The following is a 19,257-nucleotide window of genomic DNA, read 5'->3' on the forward strand; positions in this document are numbered from 1 at the left end:
CCAGGGTCTGATCCAGTAGAAGGCAGCTTCATGTTCATATATATGTTCAGGCAGGATGGCTAAATGGAGCTTCCTTGTCTAAAGGCAGTATACCCCCAAGGAGCAGATCTTGGGATTACAGCAAGAGACATGGGTAGTCAGCAGCTAAGGGAAAGGTACTCTGCACATGCTCGGAAGTCTGAACTTTCTCGAGGCCCGGAAGCGAGTTCCGAGTTCGAATTAACCCGATTCAGATTAAGCTAGGCAAGGAGCCGTCTTTCCTGGAGACTTTCGCAACGCCAGAAACCTGAGTCTTTCAAGGAAACCTTCCTTCCTTGCTTTTTTCTTGGCCTTCTTTAGGGCAAGATCACAGTTGTAGTTCTGTGACTGAGGTATTTGTTCTTATTAACAGCTGGTGGGGGAGAGGACTGTGTGGATTGAGACCAAAGGAGTGAAGAAAGAAGGATAACTCCCCATCTCTGTCAATAATCTCATGTGGGGGAAGGGTTAACCTCCCGTTTCTCTGCCTAGCCCTGATTTCACATCAAAGGGCTCCCAAATCTAGGTTGGGAAATACCTGGAGGTTTGGGGATGGAGACCTTAGTGGTAGACAGGATTTCATGTTTGGTGGGGCCCACAGCAGGGGTTTGGGGGGGGGGGGCAGGGGGCTCTCTTCACCTGGGCAGTCACAGCCGTTCTGCTTTTAGGGTTGCCAATCCCCAGGTGGGGGCAGGGGATCCCCCAGTTTTGGAGGCCCTCCCCCACTTTAGGGGGAGGGGAGGGAAATGTTTGCTGGGAACTCTATTATTCCCTATGGAGTCTTATTCCCATAGAAAATAATGGAGAATTGGTCTGCGGGTATCTGGGGCTCTGGGGAGGCTGTGTTTTGAGGTAGAGGCACTAAATTTGCAGCATAGCATCCGGTGCCTTTCCCCAAAATATCCCCCAAGTTTCAAAAAGAGTGGACCAGGGGGTCCAATTCTATCAGCCTCAAAAGAAGGTGCCCCTGTCCTTCATTATTTCCTATGGAAGGAAGGCATTCAAAAGGTGTGCCGTCCCTTTAAATGTGATGGCCAGAACTTCCTTGGGAGATCAATGATGCATATCACAGCCCTGCTCCTGGCTCCACCCCAATGTCTCCTGGCTCCACCCCCAAAGTCTCCTGGTTCCACCCCCAAAGTCCCCAGATATTTCTCGAATTGGACTTGGCAACCCTATCTGCTTCCCCCACCCCTTTCTTATGTGCCCCTCTCTCAAAGAGACAGAGACCTCTTGATTCTCCCCCCCACCCACCCACACACAAGGCTTCTGCTGGTTCAGAGTAGCGGTGAGCAAATGGGGGCCCCTCCAATGGAGGGGTCATACAGTTGGAAGGGGGGGGGTTTGAAAGGATGGGCCTGCCCCCCCTCCATAGCTATGGGTCTGATGGAGACAGAGGGGCAGGGTTTGGGGAGAGGAGGGACATCAGTGGCATATAACGCCATAGGTACACCCTCCAAAGCAGCCATTTGCTCCCTGGAAACTGATTTATGTAGTCCGGAGGTCGACTGTAATTCTGGGAGATCTTAATGCCCCAATAAAAACCTCCAAAGGAGGTTTAGAGTACTAGTAAGGGGCCAAAAGTTAAAAACTATCAATAGTTTGGTGTAGTGATTAAGTGTGAGGACTCTTATCTGAGAGAACCGGGTTTGATTCCCCACTCCTCCACTTGCACCTGCTGGAATGGCCTTGCGTCAGCCATACCTCTCGCAGAGTTGTCCATGAAAGGGCAGCTTCTGGGAGAGCTCTCTCGGCCCCACCCACCTCACAGGGTGTCTGTTGTGGGGGAGGAAGGTAAAGGAGATTGTAGGCCGCTCTGAGTCTCTGTCCTTGAAAGGGCAGCTTTTGGGAGAGCTCTCTCAGCACCCCCGCACCTCACAAGGTGTCTGTTGAGGGAGAGGAAGGGAAAGGAGATTGTAGGCCGCTCTGAGTCTCTGTCCTTGAAAGGGCAGCTTCTGGGAGAGCTCTCTCAGCCCCACCCACCTCACAGGGTGTCTGTTGTCGGGGAGGAAGGTAAAGGCGATTGTGAGCCGCTCTGAGACTCTGAAATTCGGATTGGAGGGTGGGTTATAAATCCAATATCATCTTCTTATAGACAAAAGTACATGTGTTTATTACAAAAAATAAAACATATAAAAACCTTCTAGGGGCCCAAATGAAGCGTCAGAATAAAACCATTAAACCTACAAATGCAGAAAAAAAGAACCACGCATGACCTGATGCGTTTCAGCCTGCAGAGGCCTTCTTCAGAAGTCTAATAGTACAAATTACAACATTCAACAAAGTCCATGTTACATTTATAGGGCAATAAACAATTAATATAGGAGCCAGAATGGTACGCTGAACAAAGCAGGAATCAAGTGGCACCTTTAAGACCAAGTTTTATTCCGAATGTAAGCTTTCGTGTGCTCTCTAATCACACTTCATCAGACGAGGGGATCAGGTGTCTGATGAAGTGGCTTAGAGAGTACACGAAAGCGTACGTTCTGAATAGAACTTGGTTGGTCTTAAAGGTGAAACTTGACTCCTGCTTTGTTCGACTACCTCAGACCAACACGGCTGCCCTCTTGGATCTATCATCCGGAGACTGGAAACCCGGCTGCATCCGGAGACTGGAAACCCTGCGACACACACTGACTTCTTGTAGAGTCAAAATAATACCTTGGGAGTGCCAGTCATAGGACTTTAACATGTCGGCTGGATCTAGTGGCAAAATCTCGTGTGCCGCCGTAGACATAATGAACGTCTCTGCTTTCCTTCCCAATATATTGTTTTGTCATTTGGTTTTATTTAATTGGATTATTTGTTTCACCTAGTCCTTCCTCAAGGGTGATAATCTTGTCAGGTAAATTAGGCTGAGAGAGAGAGAGAGATACCATAGATTTATACCCCGCCCTTCTCTCTGAATCAGAGTCTCAGAGCGGCATATGATCTCCTTTGTCTTCTTCCCCCATAACAGACGCCCTGTGAGATGGGTGGGACTGAGAGCACTCTCCCAGAAGCTGCCCTTTTAAGGACAGAGTCTCAGAGCGGCCTACAATCTCCTATATCTTCTCCCCCCACAACAGACACCCTGTGAGGTGGGTGGGACTGAGAGGGCTCTCCCAGAAGCTGCCCTTTCAAGGACAGTCTCAGAGCAGCCTACAATCTCCTTTACCTTCCTCCCCCACAACAGACCCCCTGTGTGGTGGGTGGGGTTGAGAGCAACTCCCTTTCGAGGACAACTCCTGCGAGAGCTATGGCTGACCCAAGGCCATTCCAGCAGGTGCAAATGGAAGAGTGTGGAATCTTCTCCCAGATAAGAGTTGGCACGTTTAACCACTACACCAAACTGGCTCTTATTGACAGAGGGTTGCCAGGTCCAGCTCAAGAAATATCTGGGGACTTTGGGGGTGGAGCCAGGAGCAAGGGTGTGACAAGCAGGACTGAGCTCCAAAGGGAATTCTGGCCATCACATTTAAAGGGACTGCACACTTTTAAAACGCCTTCCCTCCATTCGGAAATAATGAAAAATAGGGCACCTTCTTTGGGTGCTCATAGAATTGGACCTCCTGGTCCAATCCTTGTGAAACTTGGAGGGTGTTTTTAGGTGAGGCACCGGATGCTATGCTGAAAATTTGGTGCCTCTATCTCAAAAAACAGAGCCCCAGATACCCACAGATCAATTCTCCATTATACCCTATGGGAATCAGTGTCCATTGGGTAAAACGAAGTACTTAGCAGATATTTCCCCCCCCCTCCTTTCCCACACAAAATTTCCACTAACCATGAAACAGGGGGCGGGCCTCCAAACCAGGGGATCCCCTGCCCCCAACTGGGGATTGGCAACCCTAGCGGGCACAACTGGCCCAAAATGCTTCATGACCAAGGGAGGATTTGAACCCGAGTCTCTCCCTCCTCCGCCTGAACCCGACAGTCCAGTCGCTGCACCTCTCCGATATGCTATGATGCTCAGGCCCTGCGTGTTCTCTGGGAAACCCACCCCTGGAAAGCCATTTCCCAGTTGAAAACCAGAGAAGATACAACAGCGACAACTATCTTGTTTCAGCTCGCACCCAAGAATCTGATAGGATCATGCGTTTGTGTAGATGAAGTGCCTTTGAATGGAACGGACTCCTTCGAGAGTGCTCTCTCTGTGTGTGGAGCGTGCCTGGCCTCGGTTTCTCAAACTGGTTGCTGGCTCGCCGAAAGGAAGAAAGAAAGAAGAAACCCAGCTTGCATAACAAACTCAAGCTCTCTTTCTTGGAGCTGGCTGGCTCGAAAGGGCCAAACCAGGCCTGTTCCTAGGGTTGCCAATCCCCAGGTGGGGGCAGGGGATCCCCTGGTTTGGAGGCCCTCCCCTCGCTTCAGGGTCATCAGAAAGCCCGGGGGGGGGGGATGTCTGCTGGGCACTCTATTATTCCCTGTGGAAACCGTTTCCCATAGGGTATAATAGAGAATTGATCTGTGGTTATCTGGGGCTCTAGGAGAGCTGCTGTTTTAGGTAGAGGCACCAATGTTTCAGCTTAGCGTCCCGTGCCTCTCTCCAAAACATCCTCCAAGTTTCAAAAGGTTTGGATCCGGGGGTCCAATTCGATGAGCCCCCAAAGAAGGTCGCCCCTGTTATCGTTCATTATTTTGAAATGGAGGGAAGGCATTGAAAAGGTGTGCAGTCCCTTTGAATGGCTCCAAGCGGGCAGCCGTGTTGGTCTGAAGCAATAGAACAAAGCAGTAGACAAGTCGCACCCTCAAGGCCAAGTAAGTTTTATTCCGAAAGCATACGACAGCTTACATTTCTGAATAAAACTTCGTTGGTCTTAAAGGTGCGACTTTTTTTTTGCATTTTCTTTCTTCGTTAAAGGAAGGCTTTAAAAATTAACCACTCCAACAAAACCTTTTACACCGTACAAACTTCATTTCACTTAAACGTTGCGTCTTCATGTTTTCCTCGTCTCCTTCCTTCGCCCTGCTCTCAAAGATTAAATAATAAAATGTATGAAATTCACAAGTTCATCTTAGCTCATGATATCAGCTTTCCATTTAGGGTTGCCAAGTCCAATTTAAGAAATATCTGGGGACTTTGGGGGTGGAGCCAGGAGACTTTGGGGTGGAGCCAGGAGACATTAGGGGTGGAGCCAAGATCAAGGCTGTGACAAGCATCATTGAACTCCAAAGGGAGTTCTGGCCATCACATTTAATGGGACGGCACACCTTTTCAATGCCTTCCTTCCATAGGAAATAATGGATAGGGGCACCTTCTTTGGGGGCTCATTGAATTGGACCCCCTGGTCCAATCTTTTTGAAACTTGGGGGGGTATTTTGGGGAGAGCCACTAGATGCTATACCAAAACTTGGTGCCTCTACCTCAAACAACAGCGCCCCCAGAGCCCCAGATACCCGCGGATCAATTCTCCATGATTTTCTATGGGAACAAATCTCCATAGGGAATAACAGAGTTCCCAGCAGACATTTCCCTCCCCTCCCCCCGCTTTCTGACGACCCTAAAGCGGGGGGGAGGGCCTCCAAACCGGGGAATCCCCTGCTCCCACCTGGGGATTGGCAACCCTATTTCCATTATATATTTCAAATCAAATTAGAGCTGAGTTATGCTACAAATAATATAATATATAGCTCAGCCCTTGGAGACCTTAAAATTTAAGGACTGGAAGAGAACAAGACTCCATCTTCCAAGGGCTGATTATACCTTGGGGGAACATGCCGAGGCGCTTACAACCGTCTCACCACTCTCTGCAACTTGTTTGCTGCCTTGTTCAGTCCCTTTGAATGTGATGGCCAGAACTTCCTTTGGAGTTCAGTCGTGCTGGTCACTACCTTCCAACTGGCTCCACCCCCAAAGTCTCCTGGCTCCACCCCCAAAGTCTCCTGGCTCCACCCCCAAAGCCCCCAGCTATTTCTTGAATCGGACTTGCCAACCCCTACCTGTTCCCCGAAACAGCCAGCTCTCTCCCGGGCACCTCTCCTGTCTGCAACTCAAATTTTTCCTGGAAGGGATGGAGCAACCTGGGAATGGCAGGGCGGAGGAGGGAGGAGGAGGGGAATGAGGGAGGGAGAGAAGGGTCAGATTGCACCCCGGAGGGGAGGGGAGGGGAGGGAAGGGGCGGGCGAGATGGAGGCGGGGTGCAGGTTTATAGGGAGCCGCTGCCTCGGGCTGAGGATGCAACCGCCGCTTGCCCCGGTTGACTCTCTCCGCTTCAGCCTGCAAGTAAGTGAGGGATGGAGACGGGGGCGGTGGGAGGCTGGGATGTGGGGCTAGCCTGGGAGGGATGGAGGGGGGTTTAACCCCATCTGAACCACCTGGGTGTAGTGGCCTAGCGCGGCACCCTGTGGGGCTGGTGCAGTAGTCTAAGCGCAGGGTATGCCGGGGTGGCCACATTCTTCTGGCGAGGAGCTGGCCTGGCGCCTCTGCTTTGGAGAGCAGTAGGGATCGAACAGAGGGAGTTCCACACACACACACCCCGAGCCCGAAAAGGCTTCACGTGGTGAGTCTCTGCCTGCCAGACAGCTGCTCAAAGTACAGGATCAGATTTTGACTTGGGGGGAATTTTTTTCTTAAAAAAAATGTATACCAAAGTGCAGATGATGATTTGGAATTCTTTTCAATCTCAGAGCTGGAAGGGATCTCTAGGGGTCATCTAGTCCGACCTCCTGCCAGCACAGAAACGGCAACTATAATATCCTCATTTTATTTATTTAAATCTCAGAGTCAGAAGGGGTGTGTGTGTGTGTGTTTGTGTGAGACACCAGGCAGGAGCTGTGATTGCAGCGGAAAACGAGCATCGTGTTGCACAGTGGGAAGGGAAAAATAGGAATTGGTTTGCCCCCCTAAGAGTTCTCTGGCCCCGATCCCTCAGGCATCGATTTCTTCTTACTACCCATACGGTATTGCTACTTTGCCCCCTTTCCTTCCTCCTGGGCCTCTAACATTCAATGCAGAAATTCAACAGGGGAATCCTTTCCCCTCTATCAAAGGCAAAGAAATGGCATCAAATTCAGTCCGCTGTACTAAGAACTATTCTCTCTGGACCCAGCCCCAAGTAGTCCACATTTGTCACCTCTAAGAAGATGACATAATTTGGGCTTCTATTGCCTATTTTTTCCCCCTCCTAAATGGAGACTTTGTGCCTTTAAGATTGTCCTACTGGGCAGAAACTCCCCCGGTGAAGCGTGTTGGGGGGTAAAACTGCACCTGTTGAATATCAGGCAGCCGTTCAACGATCCTGCCGGCGAAATTTTGGCACCGTTCCTCCCAGGAGAAGGGGAAGAATTTTATACATGGCTGGGGGTGGGATGGGAAGCAAGCAGGAATGTAGAGTCAAAGGGTGAAGGTTTCAGAAGCGCAGCGCATTGAGTTATCGAAGACAGGGCCAAATGAGGAAAAGCCAGGGGAGATCCAAGCAGGATATGCTACCAAGAAGGTTGCCAGAGGTTTTGCCTTGGGAAACAGCTTGACTTGCAGATATCACCCCTGATAGCGCCCTGTTTCCAAGCCGCAAAAACATTTTTCCCCTCCCACTGATCTCTGCAGATCCAGCTGCTGATTAGAAAATAACAGAACAGACAGGGTTTCGTTTTGGCTCCGTCGGCAATTCTGTTTGTGGCCGGTAGATAGGGAGTGTCGTGTGGGGTTGTAGCCCTCCGGTGGTACCCCCCCAAATAAAAAAAAATCTAGGGCTCAGTTCCTCTCTAGAGACTGAACTATTAACCGTGTTGCTTTGAGCAGGACTCTCACTCGGCGCTCTGACGCAAGCCGTTCTTGCTCAGCGCCACCGTCCAACTACAGAGGGCGATAATGGTGCCAACCTACCCGGCAGGGTCGTTGTAGGGACAGCAATATGAAACTAATTTTGCAAGGCAGCCTGGCTGCCGCGCAATAGGACAGCTAGATTGCAAGTCCGGAAGCACCTCTGAGGCTAACAGGATTTTGGGGAGGGGGCTGAGCTTTCAAGAGACCGAGCCCCCTTCGCTGGGTCAAGAAGGGGGCTTGAACATTCTAAAACGCCCCACTAGTGAGGCCAAAGATGACTCTTCTATGCCAAGCCACGGTGACCTATTCTCTGCCCTTGTTTACTCCGCCAGGGACTCCCCAGATCCGCCGGACGTCATGCAGCTCGCCATCTCCATCGCTGTGGTTCTAGTGGCTTTGTCTGTCGTGACAGGTAAGAGCGAGGGCACTGTGGTTATCTGATGCTGGCAAACGCCCAGCAAAAGCAAAACTGCCGCTTACTCAAGAACATAAGAGAAGCCGTGCTGGAACAGGCCAGTGGCCCATCCGGTCCAATGCTCTGTGCGGGTGCCATCAGGAGGTCCACTCATGGGGGCCAGAACTCCAGAAGTCCTCGCACTGTGGCCCCCCCAAATGCCAAGAATACAGAGCATCTCTGCTGCAGAGTGTTCCATGTAGACCTTGTGGCAAACAGCCGCTAATGAACCTCTGCTCCATATAAGGACATAAGAGAAGCCATGCTGGAACAGGCCGATGGCCCGTCCAGTCCAATGCTCTGTGCCAAAACCCAGGAGGTCCACCAGTGGGGCCAGAAGCCTTCCCACTGTTGCCTTCACAAAGCATCAAGAATACAGAGCATCACTGCCCCAGACAGAGGGTTTCAACTATACCTTGAGGCTAATAGCCACTGATGGACCTGATTCTCCAATCCCCTCGTGAACCTGTCTAGGCTTGTAGCCGCCCCCACTTCCTGCGGCCGTGAATTCCGTGTGTTCATTACTCCCTGGGTGTAGAAGGACTTCCCTTAATCTGTTCTAAGCCTACTGCTCATTAATTGCATTGAGTGCCTAGGAGTTCTTGTGTTGTGAAAAAGGGAGAAAAGGACTTATTTTTCTTCCTTCTCTGTCCCGTTTTGTAAATCTCTATCATGTCACCCCTCAGTTGTCATTTCTCCAAGATAAAGAGCTCGACTTTCTTTAGCCTTTCTTCAGTTTAGCGTAGTGGTGAAGTGTGCAGACTCTTATCTGGGAAAACCGGGTTTGATTCCCCACTCCTCCACTGGCAGCTGTTGGAATGGCCTTGGGTCAGCCATAGGTCTTGTCCTTGAAAGGGCAGCTTCTGGGAGAGCTCTCTCAGCCCCACCCACCTCACAGGGTGTTTGTTGTAGGGGAAGAAGATAGAGGAGATTGTAGGCCGCTCTGAGACTCTGATTCAGAGAGAAGGGCGGGGTATAAATCTACGGTCTTCCTCTTCTTGTCCTCTTTCTTCTTCTCTTTCTTCTCTTTCTTCTCCTCCTTCTCTTTCTCCTTCTCCTTCTTCTTCTTTCTTCTTTTTTCTTAGTGTTGCATCCCCTTAGTTGCCCTTTTCTGCACCTTGTCCAATGCTATAATATCCTTTTTGAGTTGTGGTGACCAGATACCCTTCAAGAGGCCATAAAGCTAGAGGAAAGGGAACAGTCGGACACTGGTTTTCAAAAGGAGACCATTTCCTTCCTGGGAAAACAACCTGATCTCTCCCACCTTTAAAAAAGCTGTTTCCCAAAACGATTCTTAGCTGGAACTCCAGTCTCTTTTGCGGAATACTGAACATTTTCTAGATGCCCCAAAAGTCTGCTCTTGTTCCTTGGGAAAAGAACGGGGCCTTTGAGCTGCATCTTTGGTACCCGCTTCTGTAACTTCTTCCTTCCTAACCTGGAAGCAGGAGAGAAGGAGGCTCCAGTGAGGGAAGTTAGGGGAGAACATATGAACCTGAAGCCGGACCTGTACAAAGGAGAGTGGGGAGCATGAAAATGTGGGTGAAGATCAGAACTCCACAGTGTTGCCAACCTCCAGGTGGTGCCTGGAGTTTTTCCTGCGGTTATGGCTGATCTCCAGCCTGCAGGGATCAGTTCCCCTGGAGGAATTGGCTACCTGGATGACATCAGATCCCTGCTGAACTCCCTCCCCCCTCTCAAATTCTGTTTTCTCCAGGCTCATCCCCCAGAACTCTGTACTGAGAAATGCCTGAAGATTTGGGCATGGAGATGGGGGTGGGGGTTGGGTTTGAGAAGGGGCATCCATGGCATCTAATGCCCTAGAGTCCCCCATCCAAAACAGCCATTTCCCCCCGGGAAACAGGTTTCTGTTATCTGGAGATAAATTGTAATTCTGGGAGATCTCCAGGTCTCGCCTGGAGACTGGCAACCCCATGATCTACAGACAACCTTAGCTGCTCAGCTTGTGATCCTACCATCTGCAACTGTCCAGGTAGTGGGCAATCTCCCCCATCCCTTCGGTGGTCTCGAAAAGCTGAGATTCAGTAGCCTGCCTTCAGTGAATGGGTTGCATTCTGCTTGGTGCATGGCCAGTTGTGCCGGTCTGCCCTGGATCGTTGCCTCTCGAACTTGCTACACTTCCCTGCTAGAGCCGGTGGGGCGCATTGGTGGCCTAGGACCCTGGGCAGCCCCCTTTCGAATCTCCACTTCTACCATGGGAGCAAGGTGGGTGACTCTCACCAGCTCTCAACCAGACCTACCTACCTCACAGGGTCGTTGTCCTGAGGAAAACGGAGAGAAAAGCGGGATGGAAACAAACAGAAGCTTCAAAACACCAAAAAATTACGTGCTTCTCCTCCGCTCTATCACCTGCCAACCAGAACAAGCCCCTCCGGCAGCGCCTTCCAGCCCCACATGTCAGAGCAGGCCTCACCCTGCCCCATCCCTGGTGCCGCCGTCTTGGGAACTTCTTTTTTTGCAGCCAGAGACGCTCGCAGCTTTTGCCTGAGCAGAACTGGTTTCCCGTCTCTACTGGTTCCACAGCAGCCTGTGTGGGCGGAAGTCGCCCATCAGGTCCAGGAAGTTTTCACCTGGAGAGCGGAGCGGAGATAATGAGTAATGCGTCCCGATGCTAGCGGGTGAAGTGTAAGGTTGCCAAGAGCAGTTTCCCGAACAAAGGAACGTTCCGGAGGCTTGCAGGGTACGCAATGTGGGTGTGTTGTCTAGCGAGATACGTGTGCAGGTGTGTCTGTTTAATAACCCCCAAACCCTCAGGTTCAAAGTAAGCGTCAGACCTGCGAGATCCTTACTTGGATACCCAGACAGGTCATTTAACTTCAAGCCATACTAGTGTATGGCATTAGGGTGGCATTAGGGTGTGGCATTAGGGTGGTGTGGCATTAGGGTGGCCCATCCCGAGTTGGGAAAGGGGAAGACCCAAGGTTCCGTGTAACCAACCTCAGTAAAGAAACCAAACTGTAGAAAATTGACATGTAATAAAGTTGAAAATTAAGCCTCATAGCATATGAAATAAAGCCACATATTAACATTAGAAATGAAGCCACAGGTAATGGAAAGTAAGGAGCTGCCCCGTGGCGCAGAGTGGTAAAGCAGCAGTACTGCAGTCGGAGCCCTCTGCTCACGACCTGAGTTTGATCCCGGTGGAAGCTGGGTTCAGGTAGCTGACTCCAGGTTGACTCAGCCTTCCATCCTTCCGAGGTCGGTCAAATGAGTCCCCAGCTTGCTGGGGGTGGGGGAAGTGTAGATGACTGGGGAAGGCAATGGCAAACCACCCCGTAAAAAGTCTGCCATGAAAACGTGAAAGCAACGTCACCCCAGAGTTGAAAACGACTGGTGCTTGCACAGGGGACGACCTTTACCTTTAATGGAAAGTAAACCACATCAGAATAATAACAAAGAAGGGAACTTCACATTGTGAAGGGAACTTCAAAGTCCGTTAAAGTCCAATGAAGGAGGTAAATCCAGATTTCCAATCCAAGGACCGTGAAGACAGATCTTCCAATGATATTTCCAAATTGTCGAAGAAGCATTATTGAAGAATTATTGTGACGCTCCCTTTGTTGTTACTGTGATGTGGTTTACTTTCCATCGCCTGTGGCTTAATAGCCAATGTTAATCTGTGGCTTTATTTCATATTATATGAGGCTTAATTTTCTGCTTTATTATATATAAATGTTCTACAGTTTTGTTTGTTTATTGAGGCTGGCTACATGGAACCTTTGGTATTCCCTTTGCCACCTTTCCGTGATTTCTCTTTGGTTGCTTAATCCCCAGTTGGGGGCAGGGGATCCCCCGGTTTGGAAACCCCCCCCCCACTTTTTTCTTTTTTTAGTTTTCAAACTCCCCCCACTTCAGGGTCATCAGAAAGGGGAAGGGGGAGGGAAATATCTGCTGGGCACTCCATTATCCCCTACAGAGACTGATTCCCATAGGGTATAATGGAGAATTGATCCACGGGTATCTGGGGCTCTGGAGGGTGCTTTATTTGAGGCAGAGGCACCCAATTTTCAGCATAGCATCTGGTACCTCTCCTCTAAACATCCTCCAAGCTTCAAAGAGATTGGAATGGGATGTCCAGTGCTGTGAGCCCCAAAAGAAGGTGCCCCTATCCTTCATTATTTCCAATGGAGGGAAGGCATTTAAAAGGTGTGCGGTCCTTTTAAACGTGATGGCCGGAATTCCCTTTGGAGTTCAATTATGCTTGTCACGCCCTTGAAAATTTGGTGCCTTTACCTCAAAAAACAGCCCTCCGCCCAGAGCCCCAGATACCTGCAAATAAATTCTCCATTATACCTTATGGGAATCGGTCTCCATAGGGAATAATGGAGTGCCCAGCAGAGATTTCCCTCCTCCCCCACTTTCTGATGGCCCTGATGCGGGGGAGGGCCTCCAAACTGGGGGATCCCCTGCCCCCACCTGGGGATTGGCAACCCTAGTGTTAGGATAGCCTTAATGGAAAAGAAGAAGAAGAAGAAGACCGCAAATTTATACCCTGCCCTTCTCTCTGAATCAGAGTCTCAGAGTGGCCTTCAATCCCCTTTATCTTCTTCCCTCACAACAAACAGCCTGTGAGGTGGGTGGGGATGAGAGGGTTCTCACAGCAGCTGCCCTATCAAGGACAACTCCTACGAGAGGTATGGCTGACCCGAGCCCATTCCAGCAGCTGCAAGTGGAGGAGTGGGGAATCAAACCCGGTTCTGCCAGACAAGAGTCTGTGCACTTAATCACTACACCAAACTTACATATATTATGCAACTATTGTTGGAATTTGTTTCCTGGACTAGTATAGCTAACGTCAACATCTGGTGATGATCTAAGCACTTAGATAGACTTGCTGTGGCTTGCTCATACCTCCCCTCCATTGCAAATGGCCTAGATGTGTGAGTTTCTGGCATTTAAGCCCCAGGGTCTTTTTCTCAATGGGTTTTCTTTGTCTTTCTTCTTGCCATATTCAAGAGTCCGCAGAGGTTTCCGTGACAGAGCCCACCTTGTCCAAAAAGTTCGAGAGGTTCCAAGAAGATGTCAAGACGTTCTTCGACAATTTCGGAGAGAAAGCCAAAGGAGCTCTCAACGACCTGCACAACAGCAAAATCAGCAACAAGACCAGGTGAATATCTGCCTAGTTCCTTAAAGGTAAAGGTAGTCCCCTGTGCAAGCACCAGTTGTTACCGACTCTGGGGTGACGTCGCATCACAACGTTTTCACGGCAGACTTTTCTACGGGGTGGTTTGCCCTGGCCTTCCCCGGTCATCTACACTTCCACCCCCCCCAGCAAGCTGGGGACTCATTTGACCCACCTCGGAAGGATGGAAGGCTGAGTCAACCTTGAGCCGGCTACCTGAACCCAGCTTCTGCCGGGATCGAACTCAGGTCGTGAGCAGAGAGCTCAGACTGCAGTACTGCAGCTTTACCACTCTGCGCCACGGGATTCTTGGCTGGTTCCTTAGGGGCCCATAATAACCACTCAGCAGGGACGGGCGGAGGACAAGCCGGTAAAGGCTTGGCTGCTTGAGGGACGTTCCAGACCGTGACAATTAATGATTACGGTGTGCCGTGGGGAGTTGTTCCTTTTTTTAAAAAAAAATATGCTCTGCTGGGGAAAATGACGGTGCATTCAAAGCGATTCGCATCGAGGCCTGAAGCCTGTATGCGTGCATACTGGCAAAATTCTACTCTGGGGTTGGGATCCCCAAAAGGCGTTTTCTTAAGTCTCCTGGGAGTGATTGCAGTTTCCCAGTTCTGCCAGCAGGGGTCAGGCTCCTCCTGCTTGACCAGAAAAGCAGCGTCTATAAAGTGCTACGGTTGCCAATCCCCAGGTGACAGCAGGGGATCCCCTGGTTTGAAGGCCCTCCCTCCGCTTCAGGGTCATCAGAAAGTGAGGGGGGAGGGAAATGTCTGGTGGGCGCTCCATTATTCCCTATAGAGACCGATTCCTATAGGGTATAATGGAGAATTGATTCACAGGTATCTGGGCCTCTGGGGGAGGGGCTGTTTTTTGAGGTAGCGGCACCAAATTTTCAGCATAGCATCCGGTGCCTCTCCCCAAAATACCTTTCAAGTTTCAAAAGGATTGGACTAGGGGGTCCAATTCTATGAGCCACAAAAGAAGGTGCCCCTATGCTTTATTATTTCCAACGGAGGGAAGGCATTTAAAAGGTGTGCGGTCCCTTTAAATGTGATGACCAGAGCTCCTTTTGGAGTTCAATTATGCTTGTCACACCCTTGCTCCTAGCTCCACCCCAAAGTCTCCTGGCTCCACCCCCAAAGTCCCCAGATAGTTCTTGAATTGGAATTGGCAACCCTATAAAGCACCATCACATCACAGCTGACTTGCGGCAACCCTGTAGGTTCTTAAGGCAAGAGATGTTCAGAGGTGGTTTGCAATTGCCTGTCTCTGTGTTACGAACTGGGTATTCTCTGGAGGTCTCCCTTCCCCATATGGACCAGGGCCAACCCAGCTCCAGGAATTTCCCAGCCCAGAGTTGGCACCCTTCTTGGACACGAGACCTTTGTGTGGCGGGGTCAACCGGGGGGTCTTTCAATATTGTCTTCCCGTTTACAGGAACTGGTTTTCGGAGAATTTCCAGAAGCTGAGGGAGAAATTCCGGACCACCTTCAACCCTAGGGAAACTGATTAGAGGCGCTCTTCTGAACTGACAGGGAAGGTGTATTTCCCCCCTCTTCCATCTCCCCCCAGGCGTGTCTCTGACTGGAAAGAAATTGCCACAACGACCACCCTGCAGAGTCTGTGGGGGCCCCTGTAGTCTGCCCGCCTCTCTCGACTGCCGCTTTGTTTTCTACTTTTGTTATGTTTTTATTGCCTGCATTTATCAGATGCCAATAAAGCCTTCCTGGTGAAAAGAAATCGAATGATTTGGGGATTTTCTTCTGAGAATTGAATGTGTGTGTGTGGGGGGGGAGGTTATGAGGGGGATGGGTGTAGGGTTGCCAACTTACAGGTGGTGGCTGGAGTTCTTCTGGAATTATAACTGATCTGTAGGTGACAGAAATTCGTTCCCCTGGAGAAGATAGCCATTTTGGAAGGTGACATGGTACCCCACTGAAATTCCCCCTCCCCAGGGTGGCTTTTAAAAGAAACAATTACAAAAAGATGCTAGAAAAGCAGCACAATTCCTTTTTTCATTTTTAAAACCCTTTTAATGTGATTTTTAAAACTTTCACGTTTGTAAACTACAGCAAAGGATGTTTCTAGGTTTTTTTCACACAGTGAAACTTCAAGCCTGTTTGCTTGGACTGATTCCCCTCACTCATTTCCTACTGGACCCATTTCTCCCCCCCCCCCCGCCATTTCCCACAATGCATCCCTCTTCCTCCTTTCTTTTCTCCTTACAAAAAAAAAAAAAGAGATCTGCATGTGGGGTTGCCAACCTCCAGCTGAGGTCTGGTGTTCTCTTGGAATTACAACTGATCTCCAGACAACCAAGATCAGTCTCCTGAGAGAAAATGGCTTCTTTAGAGGGTGGAGTCTGTGGCTTTATAACCCACTGAGGTCCCTCATGTCCCCAAGCCCCGCACTCCCCAAATCTCACCCCCAACTAAGAATTTCTCAATCTCGACTTGGCAACCTATAACAATTAATTATTTAATACCAGGGCTTTTTTTTTTAGCAGGGACGCACAAGAATGCAGTTCGGGCTGTCTTGGCATCAGGGGGTGTGGCCTAATATGCAAATGACTTCCTCTTGGGCTTTTTCTATAACAAGCCCTGTGTGAAACAATGGTGGCATCAGGGGGTGTGGCCTAAAATGCAAAGGAAGAAGAAGATTGCAGATTTATACCTCGCCCTTCTCTCTGAATCAGAGACTCAGAGTGGCTTACAATCTCCTACAATTGCAGATTTATACCTCGCCCTTCTCTCTAAATCAGAGACTCAGAGTGGCTTACAATCTCTTACAATTCTCCCCCCACAACAGACACCCTGTGAGGTGGGTGGGGCTGAGAGAGCTCTCACAGCAGCTGCCCTTTCAAGGACAACCTCTGCCAGAGCTATGGCTGACCCAAGTCCATTCCAGCAGGTGCAAGTGGAGGAGCGGGGAATCAAACCCGGTTCTCCCAGATAAGAGTCTGCCCTTTCAAGGACAACCTCTGCCAGAGCTATGGCTGACCCAAGTCCATTCCAGCAGGTGCAAGTGGAGGAGCGGGGAATCAAACCCGGTTCTCCCAGATAAGAGTAGGATGTAGAAAGTTTCCCCATAGCCTTGGTGCAGATATTCTAGGCACAGAAACAAGCCTTGGTAGGTTATTTTTAGTCAGTTGACAACTTTTGGATAAGAATTTATGGCTGGCAGGCAAGCAGAGAGGAGGAGGAGGAATTGGATTTATATCCCACCCTTCATTCTGAATCTCAGAGCAGCTTACAATCTCCTTTTACCTTCCTTCCCCACAACAGACACCCTACAAGGTGGATGAGGCTGAGAGAGTTCTCTCAGAAGCTGCCCTTTCAAGGACAGAGTCTCAGAGCAGTCACAATCTCCTTTACCTTCCTCTCCCACAACAGACACCCTGCGAGGTGGGTGGGACTGAGAGAGCTCTCCCAGAAGCTGCCCTTTCAAGGACAGTTCTGTGAGAGCTATGGCTGACCCAAAGCCCTTCCAGCAGCTGCAAGTGGAGGAGCAGGGAATCAAACCCAGTTCTCCCAGATAAGAGTCTGCACATTTAACCACCAGGACTTTTTTTGAGCAGGAACGCAGTTGAGGCTGGCTTGGCATCAGGGGGTGTGGCCTAATATGTAAACGAGTCCTTGCTGAGTTTATTCTACAGAAAAGCCCTGTGTGAAACATTGGTAATGCCAAGGGGCATGGATTCCTGTTCGGCTTCTTCTACAACAGCTCTGTTAACCATTATACCAAACTGACTCTGGAAGGGAGGGAGGGAAGCAGGGAAGGGAGGGAAGGAGGAAAGGAAAGGAGGAAGGGAGAGAGGGAGGGAGTGAAGGAAGGAAGGGCTAGGTTTGTCGATCTCCAGGTGATACCTGGAGATTTACTGCTATTAAAATTGAGCCCCAGATGATAGTCAGTCCCCCTGGAGGGAGTGGCTACTTTGGAGGGTGGGCTCTATGGCATTAGGGGGGGGGGATGGTGGCTCAGTGGTAGAGCATCTGCTTGTTAAGCAGAAGGTCCCAGGTTCAATCCCTGGCATCTCCAACTAAAAAGGGTCCAGGCAAATAGGCATGAAAAATCTCAGCTTGAGACCCTGGAGAGCCGCTGCCAGTCTGAGTAGACAATACTGACTTTGATGGACCCAGGGTCTGATTCAGGGGTGACATTCTAGCAGGAGCTCCTCTGCATATTAGGCCACACAGCCCTGATATAGCCAATCCTCCAAGAGCTTACAAAAAAGAGCCTTCTAAGCTCTTGGAGGATTGGCTACATCAGGGCTGTGTGGCCTAATATGCAAAGGAGCTCCTGCTAGAATTCCACCCCTGGTTTGATTCAGAATAAGGCAGCTTCATATGTTCATTACACCCAGTTGAGGTCCCTCAAATCCCCAGAGTTCACCCCCGCCAGGCTCCTACACCCCTCATTTCCAGGAATTCCCCAACCCAGAGGTACCAACCCTAGCCAGGGCTGAAAGGCATCTCTAAAGGAATGAAGGTTGCCTACTCCAATTCAAGAAATATCTGGGGACTTTGGGGATGGAGCCAGGAGATATTGGGGGTGGGGGTGGAACCAGGAGTAAGGTTGGGACAAGCGTAATTGAACTCCAAAGGGAGTACTGGCCATCACATTTAAAGGGACCATACACCTTTTTAAATGCCTTCTTTCCATAGGAAAGAATGAAGGACAGGGGCACCTTCTTTGGGGGTTTATAGAGTTGGACCCCCTGATCCAATATTTTTGGAACTTAGGGGGTATTTCGGGGAGAGGCACCGGATGCTATACTGAAAATTTGGTGCCTCTACCTAAAAAAACTGCCTCGCCAGAGCCTCAGATAACCATGGATCAATCCTCCATTATTTCCTATGAGAATAAGGGAATAATAGAGTTCCCAGCAGACATTTCCCTCCCCTCCCCCTGCTTTCTGATGACCCTGAAGTGGGGGGAGGGCCTCCAAACCGGGGGATCCCCTACCCCCATCTGGGGATTGGCAACCCTAAAAAGACACGCTCCTTGTGGATCCCAGTTCTAAAGATGCAGCAGAGCGATCCATTTCTCCCTCTCCTGGTGTCCATTTCCTCGGCAAACATTTTCCTTTTTGGCCACTCCTCCACAAAGGGCCGCGGCTTGACCAGTGACCCTGAGCAAATATTGCATCAGGTGTGAGCAAACCATCTTTGTCTCGCCCAACCTTGGCGGCTTGTAAGCCGGGATCCCAGAATAAATAGGCCTTTGGACCTATGACGTCCCCGGTCACGACATCTTGGAGCGCATTGCAGCAATCAAAAAGCTCACACCAGCATTAAGAGAGAGAGAGAGAGAGAGAGAAACCCCCAAAGGGACAGAAAGAATTCTTGGCTCCTTCAAGGAAGAACCTAAGAATGTAAAAGAAGCCACGTTGGATCAGGCCAGTAGCCCATCCAGTCCAACACTCCGTGTCACATAAGAACATAAAAGAAACCACGTTGGATCAGGCCAATGGCCCATCCAGTCCAACACTCTGTGTCACAGAAGAACATAAGAGAGGCCACGTTGGATCAGGCCAATAGCCCATCCAGTCCAACACTCTGTGTCACATAAGAGAAGCCCTGTTGGATCAGGCCAATGGCCCATCCAGTCCAATACTCCGTGTCACATAGTGACCAAAAAAACCAGGTGCCATCAGCAGGTCCACCAGTGGGGCTAGAAGCCCTGCCACTTTGCCCCCCCAAGCACCAAGAATACAGAGTATCACTGCCCCAGACAGAGAAGCCATGTTGGATCAGGCCAATGGCCCATCCAGTCCAACACTCTGAGTCACACAGTGGCCAAAAAACCAGGCACCATCAGGAGGTCCATCAGTGGGGCCAGGACATTAGAATGCCCTCCCTCTGTGCCCCCCCAAGCACCAAGAATACAGAGTGTCAC

At 50.1% G+C, this 19,257-nt stretch overlaps 1 protein-coding gene and 1 non-coding gene across 2 annotated transcripts; both read left to right on the plus strand.

Moving 5' to 3' along the window:
* Nucleotides 1-8,100: 8,100 nt before the first annotated feature.
* Nucleotides 8,101-15,099, plus strand: APOC1 (apolipoprotein C1). The gene is made up of 3 exons (XM_060258190.1): nucleotides 8,101-8,174; nucleotides 13,191-13,341; nucleotides 14,797-15,099. The coding sequence occupies exons 1-3, from the start codon at nucleotides 8,120-8,122 to the stop codon at nucleotides 14,870-14,872; spliced, it is 282 nt and encodes a 93-aa protein (XP_060114173.1). The 5' UTR covers nucleotides 8,101-8,119; the 3' UTR covers nucleotides 14,873-15,099.
* Nucleotides 15,100-17,324: 2,225 nt separating this feature from the next.
* On the plus strand, nucleotides 17,325-17,397 carry TRNAN-GUU (transfer RNA asparagine (anticodon GUU)). The gene has a single exon. It is a non-coding gene; the product is annotated as a tRNA-Asn (tRNA).
* Nucleotides 17,398-19,257: the final 1,860 nt, after the last annotated feature.

This window comes from Heteronotia binoei, chromosome 17, assembly GCF_032191835.1.
Source record: "Heteronotia binoei isolate CCM8104 ecotype False Entrance Well chromosome 17, APGP_CSIRO_Hbin_v1, whole genome shotgun sequence".
NCBI lineage: Eukaryota > Metazoa > Chordata > Lepidosauria > Squamata > Gekkonidae > Heteronotia > Heteronotia binoei.